Source organism: Polyodon spathula, chromosome 5, assembly GCF_017654505.1.
Source record: "Polyodon spathula isolate WHYD16114869_AA chromosome 5, ASM1765450v1, whole genome shotgun sequence".
Taxonomy (NCBI): domain Eukaryota; kingdom Metazoa; phylum Chordata; class Actinopteri; order Acipenseriformes; family Polyodontidae; genus Polyodon; species Polyodon spathula.
The window spans coordinates 23,739,321-23,762,937 of record NC_054538.1 but is presented as its reverse complement, the minus strand read 5'-3'; the positions used below and the strand labels follow the sequence as shown (position 1 = coordinate 23,762,937).

The window sequence follows — 23,617 nt, the reverse complement described above, 5'->3', positions numbered from 1 at the left end:
CCTGAAAGTCCTGATCAAAGGAGCATAAAGAAGCACATCTACTTTGAATAATATACCGAGAAGCTTTGTACTGCATTTTGATTATCACTTCATTGACTGAAAAAAGACATGCCAATTCATTTTTTTCTGAAGGCAGCAAAAGATTAAAAAGACAAAAGCACACTGTTCAGATAGAAGTATCTGTTATACTCACTGTAAAGGATGGTTCCATGTGAAGCACTTGTTTTCACTGTCAAGTAAAGGGTAACAGTGTTCTCAGTGTCTTGGGACAAAGTAACTTTGCTGTCTGTGCTCTCAGCCAGGGAAGTAAGTGATGGTAGCTCCAGATATGACTCACCATTGAAAGATGGGAAGAATAATGTGGTATCTGAAACGATACAGCAAAATACATTAAGATTATAGAAATATGCAGTTCATTCTTAATTCATATCACTCCCAACTAATAATAGTCCATACTCATGTTACTGAAGACAAAAATTGACACAGCAATGCAATAGTAAAATATGTATTTATGATTGCATAGAGGTACAATACTAAAAGGTTTGCAAGACTGACAATCTCACTTTTACATTGGCTTACAGACAATAAATACAACTGCCCAAAGTAATCAACTCAATGGGCTGAATCGCAATCTTAACATTACAGGGGTGTTTTGTGTACCTACAGTATGATCTATACAGTATGCCAACCACATTTAACAAGATGGTCCAATGGTTAAAGAAACAGGCTTCAAATCCCAGCTCAGCCATGACTCACTGTGTGACCCTGAGCAAGCCACTTAACCTTCTGGTGCTCGTTCTGCCTCTGAACACACCAACCAAGTTCAGCCAAAACTGCAGGTTTTTATATTGTAGCTGAGGGATTAACTGGCTATCAATTACCCTGTTTATCCCTCGACCACATCCTGCATGGGTTTTATCATGTGCGTGGTCAACAGCCAGCTTATCATTAAGCACTTGCTGTTGACCACGTATTCTCACGATTTTATCTGGATGGGGCATTTTAATCCCATCCAGCCTGTCAAACAATAAAACAGTTTTTACCACACTAAATCATACATTTTAAATAATAATACAACAATTAATATAATGCACACAGGGGTGGAGTGTACCCCGTCACAATGTCATACTTTTTTTTTTTTCCTTATGGGTTAAATTCCTTAGACCTACAGTACTGGCCCTTTTGTAATCGGTTTAGTTTTCAGGATGTAATTTTAAGGTTTTTGCTTGAGTGGCTTTAAAAGGGGTAGTGTTGCATTGGGGCTATCTGGTGTTACAGCACACTGCTTGCCTTCAAAACATTTTTTTCTGTGCTGCAGAATGAAAAATATTGTTTTGTTGTAGTATTTGATAATAGTATTGATTGGATTCTAGCCTTATCACTGGATTTTCCCATATTCTATCCAGTGTTATTCAGTCAGACTCATGCTACTTCTTGCAATCACAATAAACTGTAGACCACAAAAACAAAACAAAAAAAAAAACTCAATAAATTGTTTTCTTGCCAGTATACTTTCTCCCAAATCCATCTTGGCTGCAGAAATAACACACTTTCACAGGACACAAGTGCTTTATGTAACCTTAAATGCAGTACGTAAACAAATAATCATTTTGAATTGCTCAGTCAGACAACAGTGGAATGTATCAACAGGGGGAAGCACCTTGTATAATTCAATATACCATATTTCTAAAAGTCAGTAAAATTAACTGATTGAATCTGTGAGACATTATAATAGTTGGATTTCATGTTTTGGGTTTTTTTTTTTTACTATTTGAAAGATGCTTTTTTTTCCCAGTCTATATATTAAATATTATTTTTGACTATGAGCACTTTATACAGAAAGTTGCAGAGATTAAAAAAAAAGGCTAGATGGGACCCTTTGGAAGGGTACCACAAAATTGTTCTACAAAAATGTCAAATATATATTAAACATTAATGTTAGTGCAGGATGTAGAGAAGGGACCAAGGGCGAGTACAAGATTAACTGTTAAGTCAATGATAGTTCTATAAATTCACATTACTGATTATATAGAATGTTAAAATAATATTTATTGGGAAAATAACCTTTTTCTGGTTTCTCGTTAGCTGTTTGTAGTTTTTTAGCTGTTGTACTCATGAAAGGTGATGAAAACCAGAAATGAAGACTTCATAATTTAAAATCGATGTGCATATTTCTACAGGAGGTATTGTATGTTCTACAATGATCTGACACATATCAGGAGAGGGAGCAGCAGCCTTGTGAATGTGAAGATGTAGACCAAAGGTTAAATGTCAAAAATAACTGTTGTGGTTCTAACTTGTCAAGCCAAATTTGACATTGTTTCATTAATTAAAGAAAGGGAATATGCAACTTAAGTCAGACTGCAGCACTGTGTTTTGACACTACAGTAAAAATCACAACCCATTTTGTGCAATGCAGACATTTTAGAAATAATTACTGTCTTGGTAACCATTAATAGAAACTGCTCTGTACGTGTATGGTCCGGGTGCAGGCAATAAAGAGCATGTTGATGATCCATACTGATTAGATTCCAAAATATACTGTTTAGCCAGTGAAGACCCAGTTTGAGTAATTTATTTGTGCTGTATCTTCTTCAAATTGTTATCAAAAGCCTGTCAGCAGACTTCTAGAACAGCCAATTAAATTAAGTCCAAGCTCATTTAAACTCTGAAACAATGTTCATCAATCACTGGGATTTTTTAAATTATTGGGAAAACCTTATCAAATAGTTTAAAACAAGAAATATAAATTTGCTTTAACTTCAGATGTTAGAAATTAATTATCCTGTTTATTTCAAAAGAGTGTATTTTACTACCTTCAAGAATCTCCTCATCTGCCCCATCTATTTACTGCACAATGGCTGATTGCGGATTTGAAACTACTGTAATGCTGAACAAACTGACATTTAATGAATAGTGTACTATCTGGCTTTGCTAGTCAGATTCAACACAATGACTAGAGAGATTAAGTGTCCTGTGTTAACCTGAAAACAAGTCCAGGACTTTACAGGGCAGTGCAAGCTGATATCCAAGCAATCTTCTGTCACTGTTTGCATCTGTTAGATGTTTGTATTTTACTGTAGAAAACACATTGCAATGAAAAAGCGGGACACCTGAGACCTGCTTTTAAGAGTGTCTGTGCTTTAGCAATTGTCCATAACCAGTTACAAATCACCGGTTTGGTCTCTGCATGGTTGTTGTATTTCCCAAAAGGTGTTGAATCAAATGAGTTTTGGGATGTTGCTATTCAGTTCATAAACTCTGTATGCCAGTAATGGTCCCATAACATCTTACACAGGAGGCACCATATGCTTAGAGCTAGCACTAGGAGGATAATAGATATAAGAAGAGTAGGACTGGGTTCACTGCTTCAGTACACTGGCTTCCACCTTAGGGACTGGTTTTAGCTCCAAAGTGAGAGAAGAAGGCAATGCCAGTTGCATGTCTGACATGAATCAAAAATATAAAGCGTTCAAGTATCATCAACCTTATCCCTACTCCTTCTTTAAACAGCTGCAAATCTCAGCTGAGGAATCTCGAGAGTAAAGACAGAATCTTGCTGGGGAAAACAGGACAAAAAAAAGAGAAATAGATTATACCAAAAAACTGGAGAGAATTGGAACCATGAGAAGAATCCCAGGACTTGACATAGCCACTAGTGCCAAATATGGGAAGCATATACAATGACTACAGTATGTTTCATCTTTTACACCTTTGGGTTCTATGTTATGACCAAGATCCAAGAAGTACTACTATCTAGCAGAAAGTGTTCAGTTAATAGCCTGAACCAAAAACTAGTCATGCAAACCATTGCAATGAACACTTAGAATTAAGATGGCAATTATTAACTTAAGCAGCATTGTATTGCAAAGAAGACATAGTGTGATCTTGTTTACAGTAGGGTCTTTACTACTGTACATCTAGTTTGACAGACAATGAGCATAAACATTACAAATGATATTCGATGTGTAAACTTCAACAAGATCATATTGCCTTCACATTAGTCATTAAAGATTATATATATATATATATATATATAGTCTTATTATATATAGTATTAATATATATAGTATATATACAGTCGATAGATATCTATACACGGATTATCAATTATGCATAAGTTAGAAAGTTAAAATCGTTTATTAATTAGTATGAGGGTTCATAACCGCTGAATCTTTTGAGCCATGATTTATGACAGCCTTTATACGAGGGCGACCTTTATTAATAATAGTATGATTTTCAAACGCTGCAATATTTTATTACATGATTTATGACAATTAGAACTATCGCGGTTGATTATATTCTATAATACAGTAGCCTACTTGTATGTAGCAGTGTGTGTGGCTAACCAACTTTGACTACAGCACATTTATCGGTGACAGTTACCGACAGCCTATTGTGCGAGTTGGAAGGGAGTACTATACCAGCGAATCAGGAGTGTGTATTGATTGTTAAGGGAAGGGACAGTGCTGATGTAGCAGTTAAATCCAACAGTATGACGTAGATGTTTTGCTGCACCAAAAACTACCTCAGAATATAAGTTTGATTTCTGTAAAAACTTCAATATATCCTATTTGGTTATTTTTGTTCTCACTGTAACTTGAAAAAAAAAACACTGTAAATTGAATTAAAAACAAAAGAATAAAGCCACCTATAAGAACTTCAGAAGGACTGCTGTTCTGTCTATATGGAGTTTATCCTGAATTTTCTTTCAGAACTGAACTACCATAAAATAAAATGTGCTTAATGTGTGTGCTTACATTAGTTTGTACATATGTACTAGATTGAGGCTCCCATCTCTTCGGTGGCATACATAGTCAGTGTTGCACGTTTATTTGTTTACTGTGTGTGTTTGTTTTTTAGTAGGGGAGAAAAAATACCTTAATACAAGGGCGGTGCCAAATTGATATCATATTATAATCCAGCGACAGGAAGCAAACCACAGTTCGCAGGATATCAGCACCCCTGTCATAGATGTGAGGAGGACTTGTGTGGGTACAACTAGTAATGAACCTAATGATCCTTGTGAACCTGGTCAGACTAACCAGCGTAAGAGAGAAAAGAACCTCAACGGGCACAAGCCTGGAGTTAGATGGCCAAGAGCTTGTGAGAAAACTGTGTGGGACACAGTAAACACAGAACTCTGTTTTACTTTGGAAAGGTTAAGTGGAACAGTTGAAAGATGGATAAATTTGGGGACACCATCTACGTGTATGGAAAAGAGCGGTTTGGAATTGGAAAAAGTACAAACTACTCCTGGAAAGTCCAGACATCAACAGGAGATTGAATGCTTAGTTAGAGAAAGGAGGCAGTTGAGGAAGCAATGGAAAAAAGCAGAACAAAGTCAGAAGGAGGGACTCAGTCTGTTATAAAGGGTCATAAAAGATAAGCTTGCAACATTGCGCAGAACTGAGCGCCTACGGAAACGCTACAAAAATAAAGTGTGCGAGAACTAACTTTTATAACGATCCATTCAAATTTGTAAAGAAGATATTCACCAGCGAGAAAAATGGCACACTAAAATCATCTAAGTTTGAGCTGGAGAGATATTTGAAGGAAACACATACAGATTCAAAAAGGCAGGAGTTTATTTCAATGCCTTCAGATATTCCACCTATCAATCCACCTAAATACCAAATGGAGGACTGTGCACCTAAATGGAAAGAAGTAGAGTCAGCTGTAGAAAAAGCAAGGGCATCATCATCTCCAGGGCTTAATGGAGTTCCATACAGAGTATACAAGAGTGCTTTTGGAGTTCTACGAATCCTGTGGAAATTGATGAAGGTGGCATGGGAAAAACAGGTTGTACCAAGAGCATGGCGCTGAGCAGGTGAAGTCATTATACCAAAAGAAAAGGATTCTACATGCATCAGTCAGTTTCGTCCTATTTCCCTATTAAACGTAGAAGGCAAGATTTTCTTCAGCATTCTTGCTCAGAGTTTGTCAACCTACCTATTAAGAATTGCTTCATTGACACTTCAGTACAAAAAGCAGGCATTCCAGATTTCCCAGGATGCTTAGAACACATCAACGTAATTTGGCAATCAATTCAATCAGCAAAAAAGGAGAGGAAGGTGCTCCATGTGACATTCCTGGATTTGGCTAATGAATATGGTTCAGTGCCACATGAACTTCTTTGGGCAGCATTTGATTTCTTCAGCGTACCGATGACAATAACAAATTTAGTGAAAGCCTACTTTGGAGATTTACAATTTAGTTTTTCAACTTCATAACTCAGCACTACATGGCAATGACTAGAAGTTGGAATAATGGCAGGATGTACCATTTCTCCACTGGCATTTACCATTGGAATAGAAGTAATTATAAGGGCATCAAAATGGATAGTGGGAGGAGAGCACTTGGCTTCTGGAATATGACTACCACCAACTCGAGCATACATGGATGACATGACAACAATGACTACAACAGTAGCCTGCACTAATCAGTTATTGGGCAAATTAACCAATAACATTGAATGGGCACGAATGCAGTTCAAGCCCACTAAATCAAGGAGCATCTCTATAATTAAAGGTAGAGTAATAGATAAAAAGTTCTACATTAATGGTGAGGCAATATCAACAGTGTCCGAGAAGCCAGTGAAAAATCTAGGGAGATGGTATGATGGGGATCTAAAGGACACAGTTTGTGTGGGAGAAGTTAAACCACAAGCAGTGGAAGGGTTGAAGAGCGTAGACAGCAGCACTTTACCAGGCAAACTGAAACTCTGGTGCTTTCAGTTTGGTCTACTGCCGACTGCTGTGGCCACTGACTGTGTACGGGGTTTCCTTGACAACAGTTGAGAAGCCGGAAGCTTTAATCAGTTCATACGTCAGGAAATGTTTGGGAGTTCCATGCTGCCTCAGCAGAGTGGGACTTTATGGTAAAGGAATACTGCAGCTACCAATCTTTGCTTTAACTGAGGGGTTTAAGTGTGCCAAAGTCCGACTGGAAATGACATTAGTAGACTCATGTGACAAATGCGTAAGGGAGGCAGCACCTGTGTTGAAAACTGGAAGAAAATGGATGGCAAAGAAAGCTATGGAAGATGCTAAGACCGCCCTTCGAATCGGAGACATTATGGGGCAAGTTCAGCATGGAAAAAGAGGTTTTGGTCTCAGTTCAGCTCCTCCTACATGGCACAAGGCAACACCAGCTCAATGGAGGAAGCTGGTGGTCAATGAGGTGGAAAAGCAGGAGGAGAGGATCAGGTGTGTAAAGGCAATTTCCCAGGCCAAGTAGGGAGAATGGATGAGATGGGAGAGTGTGGAACAATGCAAGATCGGCTGGCAAGACCTATGGACAATGGAACAGAGCAGGATCAGTTTCCTCATCAGATCAGCATATGATGTTCTCCCATCACCACAGAACCTAAACCTCTGGGTGGGTGAGGATCCCTCATGTCCTTTGTGTTCATTACCTGCAACACTAAGGCACATTTTAACAGGATGTAAGGTGGGTCTTAGCCAAGGACGGTTTACTTGGCACCATGACCAGGTGCTGCGATCTTTGGCCTTAGCATTGGAAGACAAGTGTAACCTGACCAATAAGTTGCCACCAGTTCCATCAAAGCATTACACTCAAAAGACAATATTCCTCCATCCAGGAGAGCAACCACCAAGATCAACAGCTTATTTTTCCACCTGAGATTGCTACCACTAACCTTCGACCGGACATTGTCTTGTGGTCTGGATCAGCACACCTTATTCATCTGGTAGAGTTAACAGTGCCATGAGAAGATGCTGTAGATGAGGTGTATGAGAGGAAGAAACTTCGGTATTCTCAACTAGCTGCTGAAGCGGAACAGCGAGGATGGAGAGTCCAAGTTTACCCAGCGGAGGTGGGTTGTCGAGGATTTGTGGCACACTGTACAACCCGGATTCTAGGAGATGTCGGGTTCAGTGGCCAAGAGTTGCGTCACACAGTGAAGAACTTATCTGAAGCAGCTGAAAGGAGCAGCAACTGGCTGTGGTTGAGACAGAAAGATTCTGGATGGTGATGTTGATCCCTCTTGAGGTGTCGTGGGCTAGTCAACGAAACACAGAGGATGGAAGGTGCCCACTTGAAGACCTCAGAGATGTACCCTACTTAGCTCAATCCAGACGGATGTAATGCTGATGCACTGGGGAGACCGCACTGGGTTGATCCCCGGAGCCAGCATTGCAGCCGTTGTGTGTGCTGATGCGCTGGGGAGGCAAAATGAGCTGATCCCTGGAGCCAGCAATATACTTCAGCAATCGACACCAGACAGAAGGATGCAGATGGATCACATTAGTTTACTGTAAAGCTACGTCTTAGTTGATGCTTATCTTGGCGAGAGCCGAGTTCAAATCAGCAAAAAGTTTAACATCTACTCCCGCAGTCTAGAATGATGCTATCTTAGGCGAGAAGAATCAAATTGTAGATGAAAAAAGGTTAATCTACTCCCAGTTACTGGAAATCCAAATCTATATATATATATATATATATATATATATATATATATATATATATATATATATATAAACCACGAGATATATACAAGATCTAGAATTCTAAACTCCACAAAAAGGATAGCCCCTCATGTTGTATAAGGAATGAATTCCATATTGACCATGTCTAACCAGAGTATCGAGCACGTATTACCTAATTATATCCACATTGTCCCATATAAACTTGTAACATCACTATGTAAAAGTTTGATAAAACGAGTTAGACCGCTATTGTACTGGAAATGTTGATAGATTGATCATCCATTATCCTTAGTGAACTTTGGCTTTAATGTCATGAGGAAAAAAAAGATTGCATCTTATAAATGTATAAATGCACACTAAGTTGTCTCCTTATCCTTGTGAACTTTGCTTTAATGTATTTCCAACATTTTATTTTTCATAACCTGCTCTAGCTGACCTTCAGTTTTTCTAAGTAAGCATCCCCGGTGTGAGTTCCCTCCCAGGCTGCAGATGTATGTGATTTACACCTTTTTTTATACTGCGAAGGAAGAAATGGCCACATCCCCTGCAGGGGACACACTTTTAATCAAATCCAGCCCTTAAATCACATTAACAACTTTCAGAACTCAATCAATACAATATTTTATAGTCTGTAACAGAATTATCAGGAGCGGGGCAGGAGAAGTAAGAAGGAGAAGAGTGAGAAATGACAAGGGAATGGGAACATGTCTGAGCCTTCGTCCTGCTTGCCCCATAGGGATTTACCTGCCAATTTTAACAATGACTGATCGGTCCCCGGACTGCAATGCATTTGCAAGGAGTGCAGGCTTTGCTGCTAATGAAGCATTCTAGGAGGTCATGATCAATACAGAATGCTGAATAATTTCCTGCTCTATTGCTCTACTAGTTTAAGGCATATTTTCAATTTCTCCCTCATTTAGTCCTGAGCTAATTTATTCAGCATTGAGCTTTCAATTTGGGATACACGTACTGTAACTGGCAAACTTTTGTCCAGCTATATGACCTATCATGTCTCTTCTGTTATAGTAATTTATTATCCATTAATATTGCTACACTTACTTTAGAATTAAACAGTCCTTAAGAATTGGACAGGTGATAATGTGCCTGTGGTAGGAGAGCTCAGTGAATTAGAAAAAGAGAGATTAGTGCACAATGTATTAGGATTATATATATATATATATATATATATATATATATATATATATATATATATATATATATATATATAATAGATATATATATATACGTATACTCGAAGTTATTTTGTTGTATGTCATTTCATTAGAAGAAATCTTGAGTATTTTGGTTGAGAGAGTTCGAAAATCAAGCTCTCTCAAGCTTTTAGAAATTCTGACACAAGAGGTGTAAGGATCAACTTGGAGAGTTACTGTGGCTCTCAAAAGTATTCACCCTCCTTGGACTTTTCCATATTTTATTGTGTTACAACATGGAATCAAAATGGATTTAATTAGGGGATTTTGCCACTGATCAACACAAAAAAGTCCATAATGTCAAAGTGAAAAATAAAATCTACAAATGGTTCTAAATTAATTACAAATCTAAAACTGAAAATAATTGATTGCATAAGTATTCACCCCCTTTGCTATGACACACCTAAATAAGCTCCGGTGCAACCAATTGTCTTTAGAAGTCACATAATTAGTTGAATGAAGTCCACCTTTGTGCAATTAAGGTGTTTCACATTATTTCAGGTTAAGTACACCTGTCTCTGGGAGGTCCCACAGTTGGTTAGTACATTTCCTAACAAAAACTACATCATGAAGACGAAGGAACATTCAAAGCAAATCCGGAATAAGGTTGTTCAAAAGCACCAATCAGGGGTAGGATATAAAAACATTTCCAAGGCCCTGAATATCCCCGGGAGCACAGTAATGTCCATTATTAAGAAATGGAGAGAATATGGCACAACTGTAAATCTGGGCAAGAAGGTTACTAATCAGAAAGGCCACCAAGAGGCCTATGGTAACTCTAAAGGAGTTACAGTCTTCCACGGCTGAGCTGGGAGACTCTGTGCATATGACAATAGCCTGGGTGCTTCATAAAACTGGCCTTTATGGGAGAGTGGCAAAAAGAAAGCCATTGTCGAAAAAGACTCACATCAAATCTCGGCTAGAGTTTTCCAGAAGACATGTGGGAGACTCTGAGACCAAGTGGAAGAAGATTATATGGTCTGATGAGACCAAAATAGGGCTTTTTGGCCTCAACGCTAAGCGCTATGTTTGGCGCAAGCCTAACACCGCACATCATCCTGAGAACACCATCCCTACAGTGAAGCATGGTCATGGCAGCATCATGCTATGGGGATGCTTCTCTGCGTCAGGGCTTGGACAGCTTGTGAAGATAGAGTGAAAAATGGATGCAGCAAAGTACAGCTAAAGCGTTAAAACGTTTCTTCTTACCCGCAAACAACGTCACAGATCTACAACGTTTCGACCATCTCTAAATGGGTTTATCTACGACATTAAAGATGGTTTTCAACGGAAAGATACTTTATGAAATGAAATATTGAGAAGGGGGTGAATACTTATGCAATCAATTATTTTCTGTTTTGTATTTTTAATTAATTTAGAACAATTTGTATATTTTATTTTTCACTTTGACATTATGGACTTTTTTGTGTTGATCAGTGGCAAAAACTCATCCATTTTGATTCCATGTTGTAACACAATAAAATGTGGAAAAGTCCAAGGGGGGTGAATAATTTTGAGAGCCACTGTTCAGAATTCAAGGGATGTGTCACAATGTAAATAGCCTCCAGATTTAATCTGAAGACATCCATTGCCATTTATGTAATCTGGCAGCTCTGTACGAGTTGGTGTGACCATGAATTGAAAAAAAAAAAAAAAAAAAAAAAAAACAGCATAAGCATCATTAGGAAAAAAGATAGAACCCCTACATAACTTACTTTGTTTTGAAGATACTTAAAAAAAACTATATACTTTTAACTAGAAGTATTTTTAATACTGAATTATTATCTTTTTGATGCATACTACCAAAGACATAGCAACAGAGGAAGGACAAGCAAGGACAGAGTCTGAGAATCCTAACACACCTGTATTCTTAAAGCACAGGTGCAAAATTATTATTATATACATATCCTTCTCCAGCATGTAACCATGGGAGATGGCTCATTAATATAGGTCAAGCTATTTATGAGAAACACAAATAGGCACAATCTGTCTTGTAGCACAAGGAATGTCTTGATTTTACAGTCTCCTTCCAGTTTTGTATTAATGCTCATAGGGATTATTTAATACCTCATCTGCCTGATTATGTGATATTTCCTGTGGGAGAATGCAAATGACTCAGGCCTTAAAATAGGACCCTGGTTGCTTTGCCACACTGCCTGGGGAGACAAATAACATTTCAGAAGATGACTTAATTATCAGCAAATTAGCACTAACAGCACACATGGTGGTGGTGTATGCAATGCAATGCAAGGGAAGTAGCTCCATGTCATGTTGGGGATAGGAAACAAAGACAATTATTTGTCACTTTTTCTGGAAAGGTTGAAGCGTTTAACTTACTTTAAATGACAGATTGTTTAGATGTTTCAAAAATGAGCAGAATAATAGGTCACAGCTACTGCAAACAATCAATTTTACAAGCACAATTCCCAACTGGTAAAACAGGAAGGTTTTAACTACTGCTTTGCTAGCTTTTCTAGTAGGAACAGCTGTATTCAAACTTATTTAGTATACTGCAAATAAAAATCAAACAGTACACTTTCAAGCACAAAAGAGAAAGGATTTATTTGCTGTTTTCTTTGCAACCACTAAAAAACTGTTCTAACTTGTTTTTATTAAAAGCAATGCAAGTTGCAAGGACATTTATAGAAACATACAAAATGTTACCTATGGTACATCTAAATAAAGGGCTAGATTTGTATAGCTCTTATTCCAAACCATCAACATAATGTTTTCAAAAAAAAAATACACATACTGTAACTGGCAAGCTATATGACCTATCATGTCTCTTCTGTTATAGTAATTTATTATCCATTAATATTGCTACACTTACTTTAGAATTAAACAGTCTTTAAGAATTGGACAGGTGATAATGTGCCTGTGGTAGGAGAGCTCAGTGAATTAGAAAAAGAGAGATTAGTGCACAATGTATTAGGATTATATATATATATATATATATATATATATATATATATATATATATATATATATATATATATATATATATATATATATATTATAATCCTAATACATTGTGCACTAATCTCTCTTTTGTGTGTGTGTGTGTGCATATATATATATATGCACACACACACACACACACACACTGAGTGTACAAAACATTAGGAACACCTGCACTTTCCATGAAATAGACGGACGAGGTGAATCCAGATGATCCCTTATTGACGTAACCTGTTAAAACGAACTTCAATCAGTGTAGATGAAGGAGGGACAGGTTAAATAAGGATTTTTAAGCCTTGACACAATTGAGACATGGATTGTATATATATGCCATTCAGAGGGTAAATGGGCAAGACAAAAGATTTAAGTGCCTTTGAACATGGAATGGTAGTAGTGTCACAAACTGCAACGCTGCTGGGTTTTTCACGCTCAGCAGTTTCCCGTGTGTATCAAGGATGGTCCACCACCCAAAGGACATCCAGCCAATGGCAGGCCAGCGGTCGAAAACGGCTCATTGATGAAAGAGGCCAAAGGAGGCTGACACGAATTGTGCAGAGCAAAGGAGGGGCTACAGTTAGTCAACTGACAGTCTAGTACAACATTGGTGCCAAAAGACCCATAAAAGAATGCATAACTCGTCGTACCTTGACATGACTGGGGTATGGCAGCCAACAACCTAACAGAGTTCTACTTTTTTCAGCAAAACACATGAAACTGTGGTTGCAGTGGGCTAAGGAACAAAAACACTGTACACTGGAGGATTGGAAAAACATTGCCGGGTCTGATGAATCCTGGTTTCTGCTGTTTCACGCTGATGGGAGGACTAGGGTTGGAGAAAACCACATGAGTACATGCATCCATCATGCCACGTGTCAACATTGCAGGCAGGTGGTGGTAGTGTGATGGTGTGGGGTGTGTTTTCATGGCCCACATTGGGCCCCTTGATAAAAGTGGAGCAATGTTTGAATGCCACAGGATATCTGAACATCATTGCCAATCAGGTGCATCCCTTCATGGCAGCAGTGTATCCATCTGCCAATGGATTTTTTCAGCAGGATAATGCCCGTGCCACAAGGCTAGGATTGTCCAGGAATGGTTCCACAAACATGACAGTGAATTCAGCTTACTGCAGTGGCCTACCCAGTCACCAGATCTCAATCCAACTGAGCATCTGTGGGATGAGATGGAACGAGCTACTCGGAGTAGAGATCCACTACAAGTCAACTTGACACAACTGTGAGAAGCATTGGAGTCAACATGGGCCAGCATCCCTGTGGAATGCTTTTGACACCTTGTAGAGTCCATGCCCTGACGAATTGAGGCTGTTCTGAGGGCAAAAGGGGGTGCAATTCAATATTAGGAAAGTGTTCCTAACGTTTTTTTTTTTATAAACTAAAATATCTCTTATAACCTTCAGTTCAATCTTCTGCCTGACTACAATTGACAGACATATGGTAAATATTTCTGAACAGCTACTAACAAAATGCTGGTTAAAAGCAAAAAATGTGTTAGAACTTTATAGCACTTGTCTCATTAATCAAGGAGGGTGGCAGGTGTTTATTGGCAGAATGCATCACATGATGTAGCGTCCCACTTCCTATATGGTAGTATAAGGATGCATGTAACAATATTTTCGTTGTGCAGGAAAGCCATGGGTGCAGAAAGCCATGGCAGCTCAGTCTACCAGCTCTGTCGAAAACCACCTGTCGAGAGCTGTAAATTGACCTCTAGCTCTGCTGCTTAGAGCAGTGCAGGAAGCCATGGCAGCTCAGAAATAACAACAGCCTATGCCTACTGTGAACTGCATGGATTACATTTTCTTTGTTCCTGTTTTTGATTTGATTCCTGAATAAACTCTTTTTGATTGACTTTATTTGAAGAAGACTGATAGGTTTGATTTCTTAAAAATAACCAATCTTACAATGTATATTTGAAACAAACAACCTAAACTGGTAGTCAGAAGCACAACGGTAAGGGGACCAGTCATGCAGTCAGTAATTTAATAGCAAATACTGTGCATCACAATTCACTAATACAGGGTCACATGAAAAAATATAGTATGTGCTGTTGCTCAAAATAACAGTCTATAGTCAAGTGGTTATTCTGGGTAATATTTTCAATTTGGGTTTTTTTTAGTTTTAAAATGTATTTTTCTCCAGTCGTGTAACACATATGGGGCTGTGCGTTCATGTACCTATCTGACCGTATGTATTAAATATTCTCACAAAGCACAAAACATGGGAGTGCAGAAATAAAGGCGATATATTGCATTATACCTAAAAGCCACAGGAACAGTCACACTGACAGCCACACAGAAAAAAGTTGTATTGTGATTATACAGAACAGTATTCTACTTTATTATTTTTATTTACCAGTCTGCAATGTGTTTAGCTGTAATTAAATTAGTCTCTACTCTCTGCTTGAGTGAATGACTGACGGTCTATTGTTTTTTAAACAGCCTTTTCAAAGGCTGGCGCCTGCTTGCCAGCTGTGCTGTTTTGGTCAGTCAATTAGCATTGGTACTAGTGAAAATAAATACCAGAGACCTTGGAGTTTTACAACTTGAGAAAATATGGAGTTGATGTTCTGGATCAGATGGCATGGAAGTATTCTGTGAAAGCTGGCTCCCGGAGGTGGCCTTTTCAGGTATTTTACAATGTATTGGACCTAGCAGCCATCAACTCCTGGGTACTTTACAAAGAATGCACAGAGGAAAATTTACCAAGGAGAGAATATATTTTACAGTTAGCACAGGAACTGTGCAAGAAGCATTTAGAGCAGAGGGAGACTGTGAAGCGTGTAACCACAACTGAAGCTGGCAACCCCGTTGAGAGCTGCAAGAGACAACAAAGCCAGGTTGGCAAGTGCCCTGTGCAGAAAGGCAGCGTGGAGAAGCGCATAATCTATATTGATTGTGAACAGCCTTAGACTCAAGGTAAAGGAATACCATTTTGTGCTATGTGCAATTGCTGTTGAAAAGTTAAAAATGTATTGGTATCGTTTCAGTTTTGTAACTACGTATGCTCATATGTATATATACACTATGTTTCGATTTTTCAGATGTTTATGTAACTTACTCAAGAAAAAAACAAAAACAAATTACATCTGACTGTTTATCCTTGCGTTATGCTATTTGCAGTGTTTTGAATACAGCAGTCAGAAAGACTGCTGTGGGGCTTCTAGGTATAAGTAATCTCTGGTCCTTCTAGTGATAATAAAACTGATATTATTATTATTATAGACATCAGACCAACATTGCTTTATTTGTTTCAATTTTCCACTTCATGCTCAAAATGTGCTATCAATCTAATAAAACACTGCCAAATAAATTAATTATTGATCAAAATTATAAAATTTGTGACAAACTATTCACAACAAAAAAAGCTATCAACAACCAACAGAATCTCCAGAATCGTTTAACTTCTCGAGAGACAGAGGCACACATCTATGTAGTCAAATTGTTTTACACAAAACATCGAAATATATAGCTAGACAGATGAAAACATAAAGAGAAAGTTTAACTTATTGTTAAATTGGGTTATTTGAATGCTAAGTATCAACAGTAATCATGCTGTTGACAGTGGTTATATTTTCCTTTAGGTTGCTATATTCTCCACCACCTTTTTCACTGCCATTTGTGCTTGCTGTTACCACTGTTCTATTTCAACCATCCTCAGAAATTATCAGCAAACATATTCTGTATCAGCAAGAGCTACCGTTGCGGTGGCAAATAACAAACCTGTTAGGCTGTCATCTTCTTATCTGTTATTCATCTCTAGTAATTTTCTTGTTGCTGTGCTATAGATAGGTCAAAGAAGAATGATGACAGCATCATATTTTCAGCTAGGATTCAATTTGTAGCTGTTTCCTGCATTGAACCTGTTTTTTGATACAATTATATGGTAACAATAACTGTCACTTCAAAACCCAGTCAAAAGATGTTTTCTGTCTATTTCATCCATGCTAAGGCTCCCAACCCCAAAAACTAAGTAACAGTGCTAACAAAAATTCTTAATTGAGCTTTAATAATAAAAACTAAAATGCAAAAGATATATGTATTAATGTGTAAATCTTTTTGCATGACATAATCATAGCCCTATCCCTAATTCTAACCCTTTCCTGGTACATTTTTCTACTTACAGTACATACATAGTGCTAAAAGGTGTACATATTAAGTACATTGTAACTATGCATAATACAATTGTAATTAGGTGTAAGTACACATGTATTTATTAAGTTACTATGCAAATATACAGTAATTAGAGACACTTAATGGAAAGTGTTACCTTTTATGCAAAGTCAACTCTCAGCTAGTTCCTTCATTGGGGTTCCCTAAAATGTTTACATTAGAATTCATGACTGGGATTACTATCCATATACAGTATGTAAGTGCACCCACCTTATTTAGATGCCAATGGAAATCTTGCTCATATGGACAAATCAACAACTAAAGTTTTTACATTGTCTATGAAAAATACAGATTATTTAAGCAGCAGGCTAAAACCTTCTTAGGCTGGAGCTACCCTGAGTGTGGAAATGGCAACAGCATTGCATGCACTCTGTAAAGTTAATTTCCATTTTTGTGCAGTAAATAAAACAGAACCTGCTGCTTCATTGTCTAATTTTCTTTCATTATCTATAGTGATCATTAAAAACATCTCATCCAAACGAGATTTTGTTGGCCTGCTTTGATAAGTCTGTATAGTTAATAGCTTTTCCTTTATAAGCATTGTCTAATTAAGCAACAGAACCAGAAGAAGGGTGCTTTACCGTTTGGTAAGTCCTGCCTCATGTCGTTAAATTGTTCAGAGCCAAAGGCGAGGGTATTTAACATAATGAGAAGGGCCTTACCAGATGGTAAAGCTCTCTTATGAGGGTCCGGTTGCTATTAGAAAATGGGTATGTTTTTTGAAGATTTTATGCAGCACTAGCTTTTTTTTTTGTTGTTGTTTTGCTAATGAATACAAACGTTTTCCTCAATATTCCATGAATAATGTGGTTCGCTCAGAATTCTATCTGTGGTCTAGTAGCCTTCAGGCTTCAGTATCACAGCTGATAACTATGTCACATTATGGGTACAGAAATAATACCTAAATACTAAAAAAATCTTCGACTTAAATGAAGCTGTTCTTTCGTTCAGGTACCTTGTACACACAAGCGAACATTGTTTGTTGAACTGTTTGTAAAACATGTAAAAGAATAAAAGTTCTGCTAACATTTTTTTAAAATTAAGATTTGAGTGCATTTTCGTGTATTTGTTTAAGTTTCAGTATGTAAGTTACTGTTAGGTTCTACAGTGTAAGGTTTTAGTTATTCAAACTATCTAGTACTCTACATGTGTTAATGCTGATCATGCTGTTTGTTCTGTAACTTGTTCACAGTGTGTTCCTAAAGTGTTTCAAAGCCCACTTTTTCTCTTTGCTAGAGTTGATTGATTTCTTTAATCATTATTCAAATTGGAGACTAGAATTATCTTACTACTTGCCTAAAAGTATCTATTTATACTGCAGATGTCAGACGTGGTGAAGAAAATGCAGTGTAGAACTAAAGATACTGTATATCTACCATGAAACAATCTCCTTCATTTTGAAAAGTACTGAAGCATAAAAAATAAAATAAAACTCAGCTGCTTGCTCGTCATGCATTTCTGGGGAATGAGTTAGAATGAGCTTCACTTCACATTTTCATTTTCTGAAAAGATTGCCTTCGATGCTATATATATATATATATATAATATATATATATATATATATATATATATTATATATATATATATATATTAGGAGTTCACATTTTCAAAAAAGTAACAATAAAACTTTTTTATGAGATAAAATTATAGATTGCAAATGGTCATCTACTGTCAGAACAGATACAGGGACATTATTGGTGGGACACAGGATAAATATACACTACCCTCCAGCTTCAAATAGCATTGGAGGAGGTGCTGTTTTATGGTGTTTGCACTGGGTTCAGTTACAGCAACTTTGAAGTACTGTATTATCATGCAACTCTTTACCATATTGGCCTTTAAGTCTTAGAGATTGCTTTGAGCATGTCAGAATATACATGTTAATTTGTCCTACCACTTACTTAAAAGTATCTACTTAGACTACAGATGCCAGACACGTTATTAATGGTGTCCTTTTGAAATGTTAGCCTTCAAACAGTTATCGTGTTGTGGAAGCTGAAGTGAGATTGGGCACTGAACACTGCATAACATGTTCTCAAGGGGTTCTCAGCATTTCTCATTCTTTTCTAGATAGAAAAGAACTCCCACATGGGTGCATGGATTTGATAAATAAATGTCTCCAAATTATTCAGGTTAGGAAATTGATTTATTAGTGTATCTATATAACTGGTTTATGGGGTATTTGAAGGATCAATGCTGGATAATTAATTGATGTCTGTAATTCAATAGAGGAATGGTTCATTTTATATGTAAATTACACTGAGATAACAGTTTTAGAATCTAAGCGAAAATTGATGAACAATATCCGTCATATGCCAGGTGTGGTAAATCAATTGGTAATTTGTGTTGTGTGCCCATGAACTAACACTTTACTTAATTATAATTACCTGTTAAACTCAGTGTATTTAAATCGAGGTATTGAAGTTGTGTGTACACTCTGATGAAGGCTTTTTGGCTGAAGCATATTTGTGACTTTCCTTATGGATTAGAATTTTAATCTTTGTTCTTTAAAAAATGAAGCTGTGAAATGAAGAATAAATAATGAAAATGGCTTTTTGGAATAAATTTGTTTTTCTTATGCGTGTGGATCTTCGTCTCATTGCTTTGAATTGATATTCATTTTTGGGTCGACGCACTGATGAGTTAAAAGAGAAATTTGGAAATTGAGCGTGGTGGGATTTGTTGCATAAATTGTAAGTTTTCAATCATTCCAATCCAAATTGTAGATGAAACAGTGTAATTTTCCTTAGCTTTCAACTGAGCCATTCCAGGAGATTCTTACAACTGTTTCTGATGCACTAGAGCAGTTGTTTTCAAACTTTTTTGGCCCATACCCCTTTCCAAAAAATCTAGTCTACCACATACCCCCATCTGAGATAGGGTCATAATATACCTATGAAAACAGAAAAAAATTGTATTTTCTAATTTTTTATTAATTAATGCTTACCTACCAATGTGATGGATGTGCCTGCTTTTTATCACAGATTTCAGTAAAACTACACCCTGATTAGTAAACAATGCAGCCCCTAGACAAGGTTATGTTATTCTGTATTTTAAAATGAACGAATAGGCCTGCAAGTTACAAAAAAAAATTAAGTGGGCCATTAAAAAAAATAAAAATAAAACTAAAAATGCTAAGTAAAAATTTCAAAATCAGGACCAATAAGTGGCCAAATGAGTCCAAAAACAGGTTATGCTTTTGAAAACAAAACTAGGGTTCTAATTTAAAACAAAATCAGAAGTCACACATTTTTTCCAACAAATGCAGAAGTGTAGAGAAAAAACAGACGGCATTTTGCATTAAAAAATATTTAAAATTTACAAATACGGGCATCTTTTAAAAAATCTGGTAGCATGCAGAACTATGTGAATATTGAATAACTCATTAAATATATATTTTTATTAATATATTTATTTAGCTCTAACGTTATGGTTTAACACTTGAGCTGGACATTTAAAATGCTATGTGTGTCTTGTGCAGTATCGAATCAGATAGCTTGTTGATGGGCACTCGCTTTATGATATGAACTCACTCAATAGGTCTGCAGTCAGGGAATCAGCAGCCGCTTGGGCGTCTATAGTTAACCTCGCCCAACAGAATAGAAACGTACACAAGTACGGCTGTGGTTTTATTTGAAAGGAGACTCAACGTTGTTAATTCGTTAAGTCGCAAAGTACTACAATGTCTATGATAGCAAACTTGCCGAAATTGTACCAGTTTTTGTATGGTCAGCATCACTGAAGTAATGCATTTTTGGAGGCAGTTTTTCCTTCTGTTGGGGGAACAGTTTGGATTGGGAGGAGTGCACAGCTAATGTTAAAGAAGAGATCATGATCAATGCTGAAAATCCAGGACAAAGGTTCAAGCTAGGATTGACTATTACAGTGATTGTAGATAACAAAATAATTCATCTTCCATTCATGCTATACAATAGGTCTCAAATGTGCAGTACTTCTTGTACTACTCTTGGTTAAAGAAACATCTGATTACAAGCCATCTAACATCAGCTGCTTCTTTCCTGTCTTAAACCAACAATATTTGACACAGAAGCCTCTGATGTGAAATGAGAGGCACATTTCCTGAGAATAAGGCATGGAAACTGATATAATGTTTTAAAATTTAAAAAAAAATACATTTGTTGTGGCAGCAGTTTTTTTTTTTTTTTTTTAAACTAAACATTTGAGATATTGTAGCTAATGAAAGATCAAAACAGGTATGACTTATGTAAATATTTTGTTAACTAATATCACTTTACACGCGCACCACACAATATCTACAGAGATGCATACCTAATTCCCACACCCAGGTTAAAGTCTCCTGTCTCTCTAATGCATAAAAACTGTGAGAATCTTCTGAGATGGCTTAGATGAATTCAAAGCTGAGGAACATGATACTGTTTCTTATAGAAGAGGGAGTTTTGTTTGTACAATTTGGATTCAAATGACTGAAAACCTCTATGAACACCTCTTTGATTTATTTCTCAAATCATTGCACCTATGTGGGAATTCAGGGCAGTATATCTGGCTAGAGAACAATGAGAAATGCTGGATACCCCTTGAGAAATGCTATGCAGTGTTCAATGCTCAAGTCTCACTTCAGCTTCAACAAGATACTACAACTTGTGGGTTTGAAATCCATCATTTCAAAAAGGAAAAAAAAGTGTTATTTACTGGACTTTTGTTTCAGCTACTTATTGTTTGTAATTTTCTGGAAAGGGGGAAGTGTGCGGGGCATTTGATTATTTTCATAACACACTAAAAAATATTATCTTTCTTTAAGTTTGTAAATGTGAAACACCTTTTCATATATTTTTTCAAGTCAAAAACTTTGCTAAGGGGTCACTTTACTTACCTAGATAGAGTAATATTTTTATTTCATCTTAAGTTCAGAATGGATTCACAGTAGCCTGACGGTTAATAGTGCATGGTTGAATTGAATCGTAGTTGCACATGCTTACCGGAGAGAAAAGGAAGTCTTGTGTTACGTGCAGTAAGGGCATTTTGCTAACATAAAATAAAGTCCATAACATCTTGTTATTTAAATAAAAAGATGGGAACATTTAAAACATGCCAATAATTACGTATGCATGTGAATAAAATTAGGTTTTTTATTTAAAAATAACACACACTAAAATAACACACTTTTAATTTAATTGTACACTAAAATAGGGTTCCTTTGTTAAAATGTCCTGCCATAGTACGGCCTTCTGTATACTCTTCTCCATTTCTTTACATGTTTGAGGTTTTGGAATAAGGATAAAAAACAAGAACTGTCAGAAACAACAATCGGAGCAAAGACCGACCTAGTTCTCATTCCTATTAATTCCAAACAGGCTGCATGACAGAGCCCTTGACCAGAGCTAATAAAGTCTGTTCCACATCTTTATTATGCTGGCTGGCCTGCTTCCACTTTAAAATGCTCCCTAACCTCACCAATATTAATGGCAATCTATACTTGGCCATGTTCAGCACAACAACAGTTTAAAAAAGTAAAATAAACTGCCTACATATCCCCTATGGTCACAAATTGTTAATTCAATGTGAGAAGTTACTCTGTCAAGACTTTGAAAGATAGATAGGAAACTTAACATGGTAGACAATTATACATCCAGTGACTGAAGGGAATACTATATAAAAAATATGTTATTGTCAGTTGTCCTTTTAACTATTTTTCATAATGCCGCAGATGCATGTCATGCACTTTCCGTTTGGTTTTTGATGCATGCTCTAGTAGTTAACTATATCTTTACTGGTATGTAATTGGTTTGATCCCTGGATAGGTTTGGCATGGACAAGAATTCACTTTTAATGAATACTACTGGGGAGGCTGGGCTCTTTTACAAAGAATAAGCAAATCCTACTTTTTTTTTTTAGAAATAGCTACAGGGACCAGAGTAGGTTGTTTATCCCAACTTAGAAGAGAGACATAGGGACCACAAATAGCCAATTAAGATTCAGAATGTGACATACTGATGAGCCCCCACTCAACTAAGCAAAATAGTCAAACTCACTAATTTGTTACAATGTTCTTGTTTTAATTAAAACCAAGAGGGAGTCATCTGTATTACAGGTATATGATTCATGGACAACTTTCTTGACAGTTAAGCCCAATCTAATGTCTGTTCAGACAAGCCTCAAAACCAAATCATTTTGACACATGGCATCTGTTATTGATCTGTGCTCTGAATTTTCAGTTAACATACATTTTTTATACCATTGGAATGGCATTCTAAATTATACAAAGGTCAGCTGGGGATATGATAGCACAAATAAAATCATATAGATCACATTAAAATTTATGAACTATCAACAAGAAATCTTGACTAAATAAGACTGCTGATCCTGTGGGATCATATTTATGTTAACACTAATGAAGAACCCGTTCAGTTTCACCACATGGAAAAAAAAAAACCTTGTCTGTTGGTACTGAATATTTACAATCAAACTAGAGAAGATCATTGAAAATACATTCTCCACACCATAGAGGCATTTTAGAAAACATGTACTTGAGCAGATCAATGCAATGCGGTATAATATTGTACACCACAGGGAACTGGGATGCAGCACTTTCTGGACATTTCTGCATATCTGAAAGTCATGTTGTAATTTAATTTTCTCTTTTACAAATCCACACAGCTTTAAAACACAACGATCCATTAACCATATTGTTTTGTTCAGGTACTGGTTTTAAATGCTATCAGGAAGTAGAATTACTGTTATACCATAATAAATGTAGAGAAATAAAGAGATACGACTAAAACAAAAATTACAACACAGTGGACAAGGTTACAAGTGTTATCATATTCTAA

General features: G+C 36.7%; 1 protein-coding gene across 1 annotated transcript in view; it reads right to left on the bottom strand.

The window, feature by feature from the left end:
* eys (eyes shut homolog) overlaps positions 1 to 23,617 on the bottom strand; it is a 380,525-nt gene that overhangs the window by 91,060 nt on the left and 265,848 nt on the right. Inside the window, exon 39 of the mRNA XM_041251458.1 lies at positions 194 to 367. Coding sequence (XP_041107392.1) covers positions 194 to 367 — 174 coding nt within the window. The remainder of the gene's footprint in view (positions 1 to 193; positions 368 to 23,617) is intronic.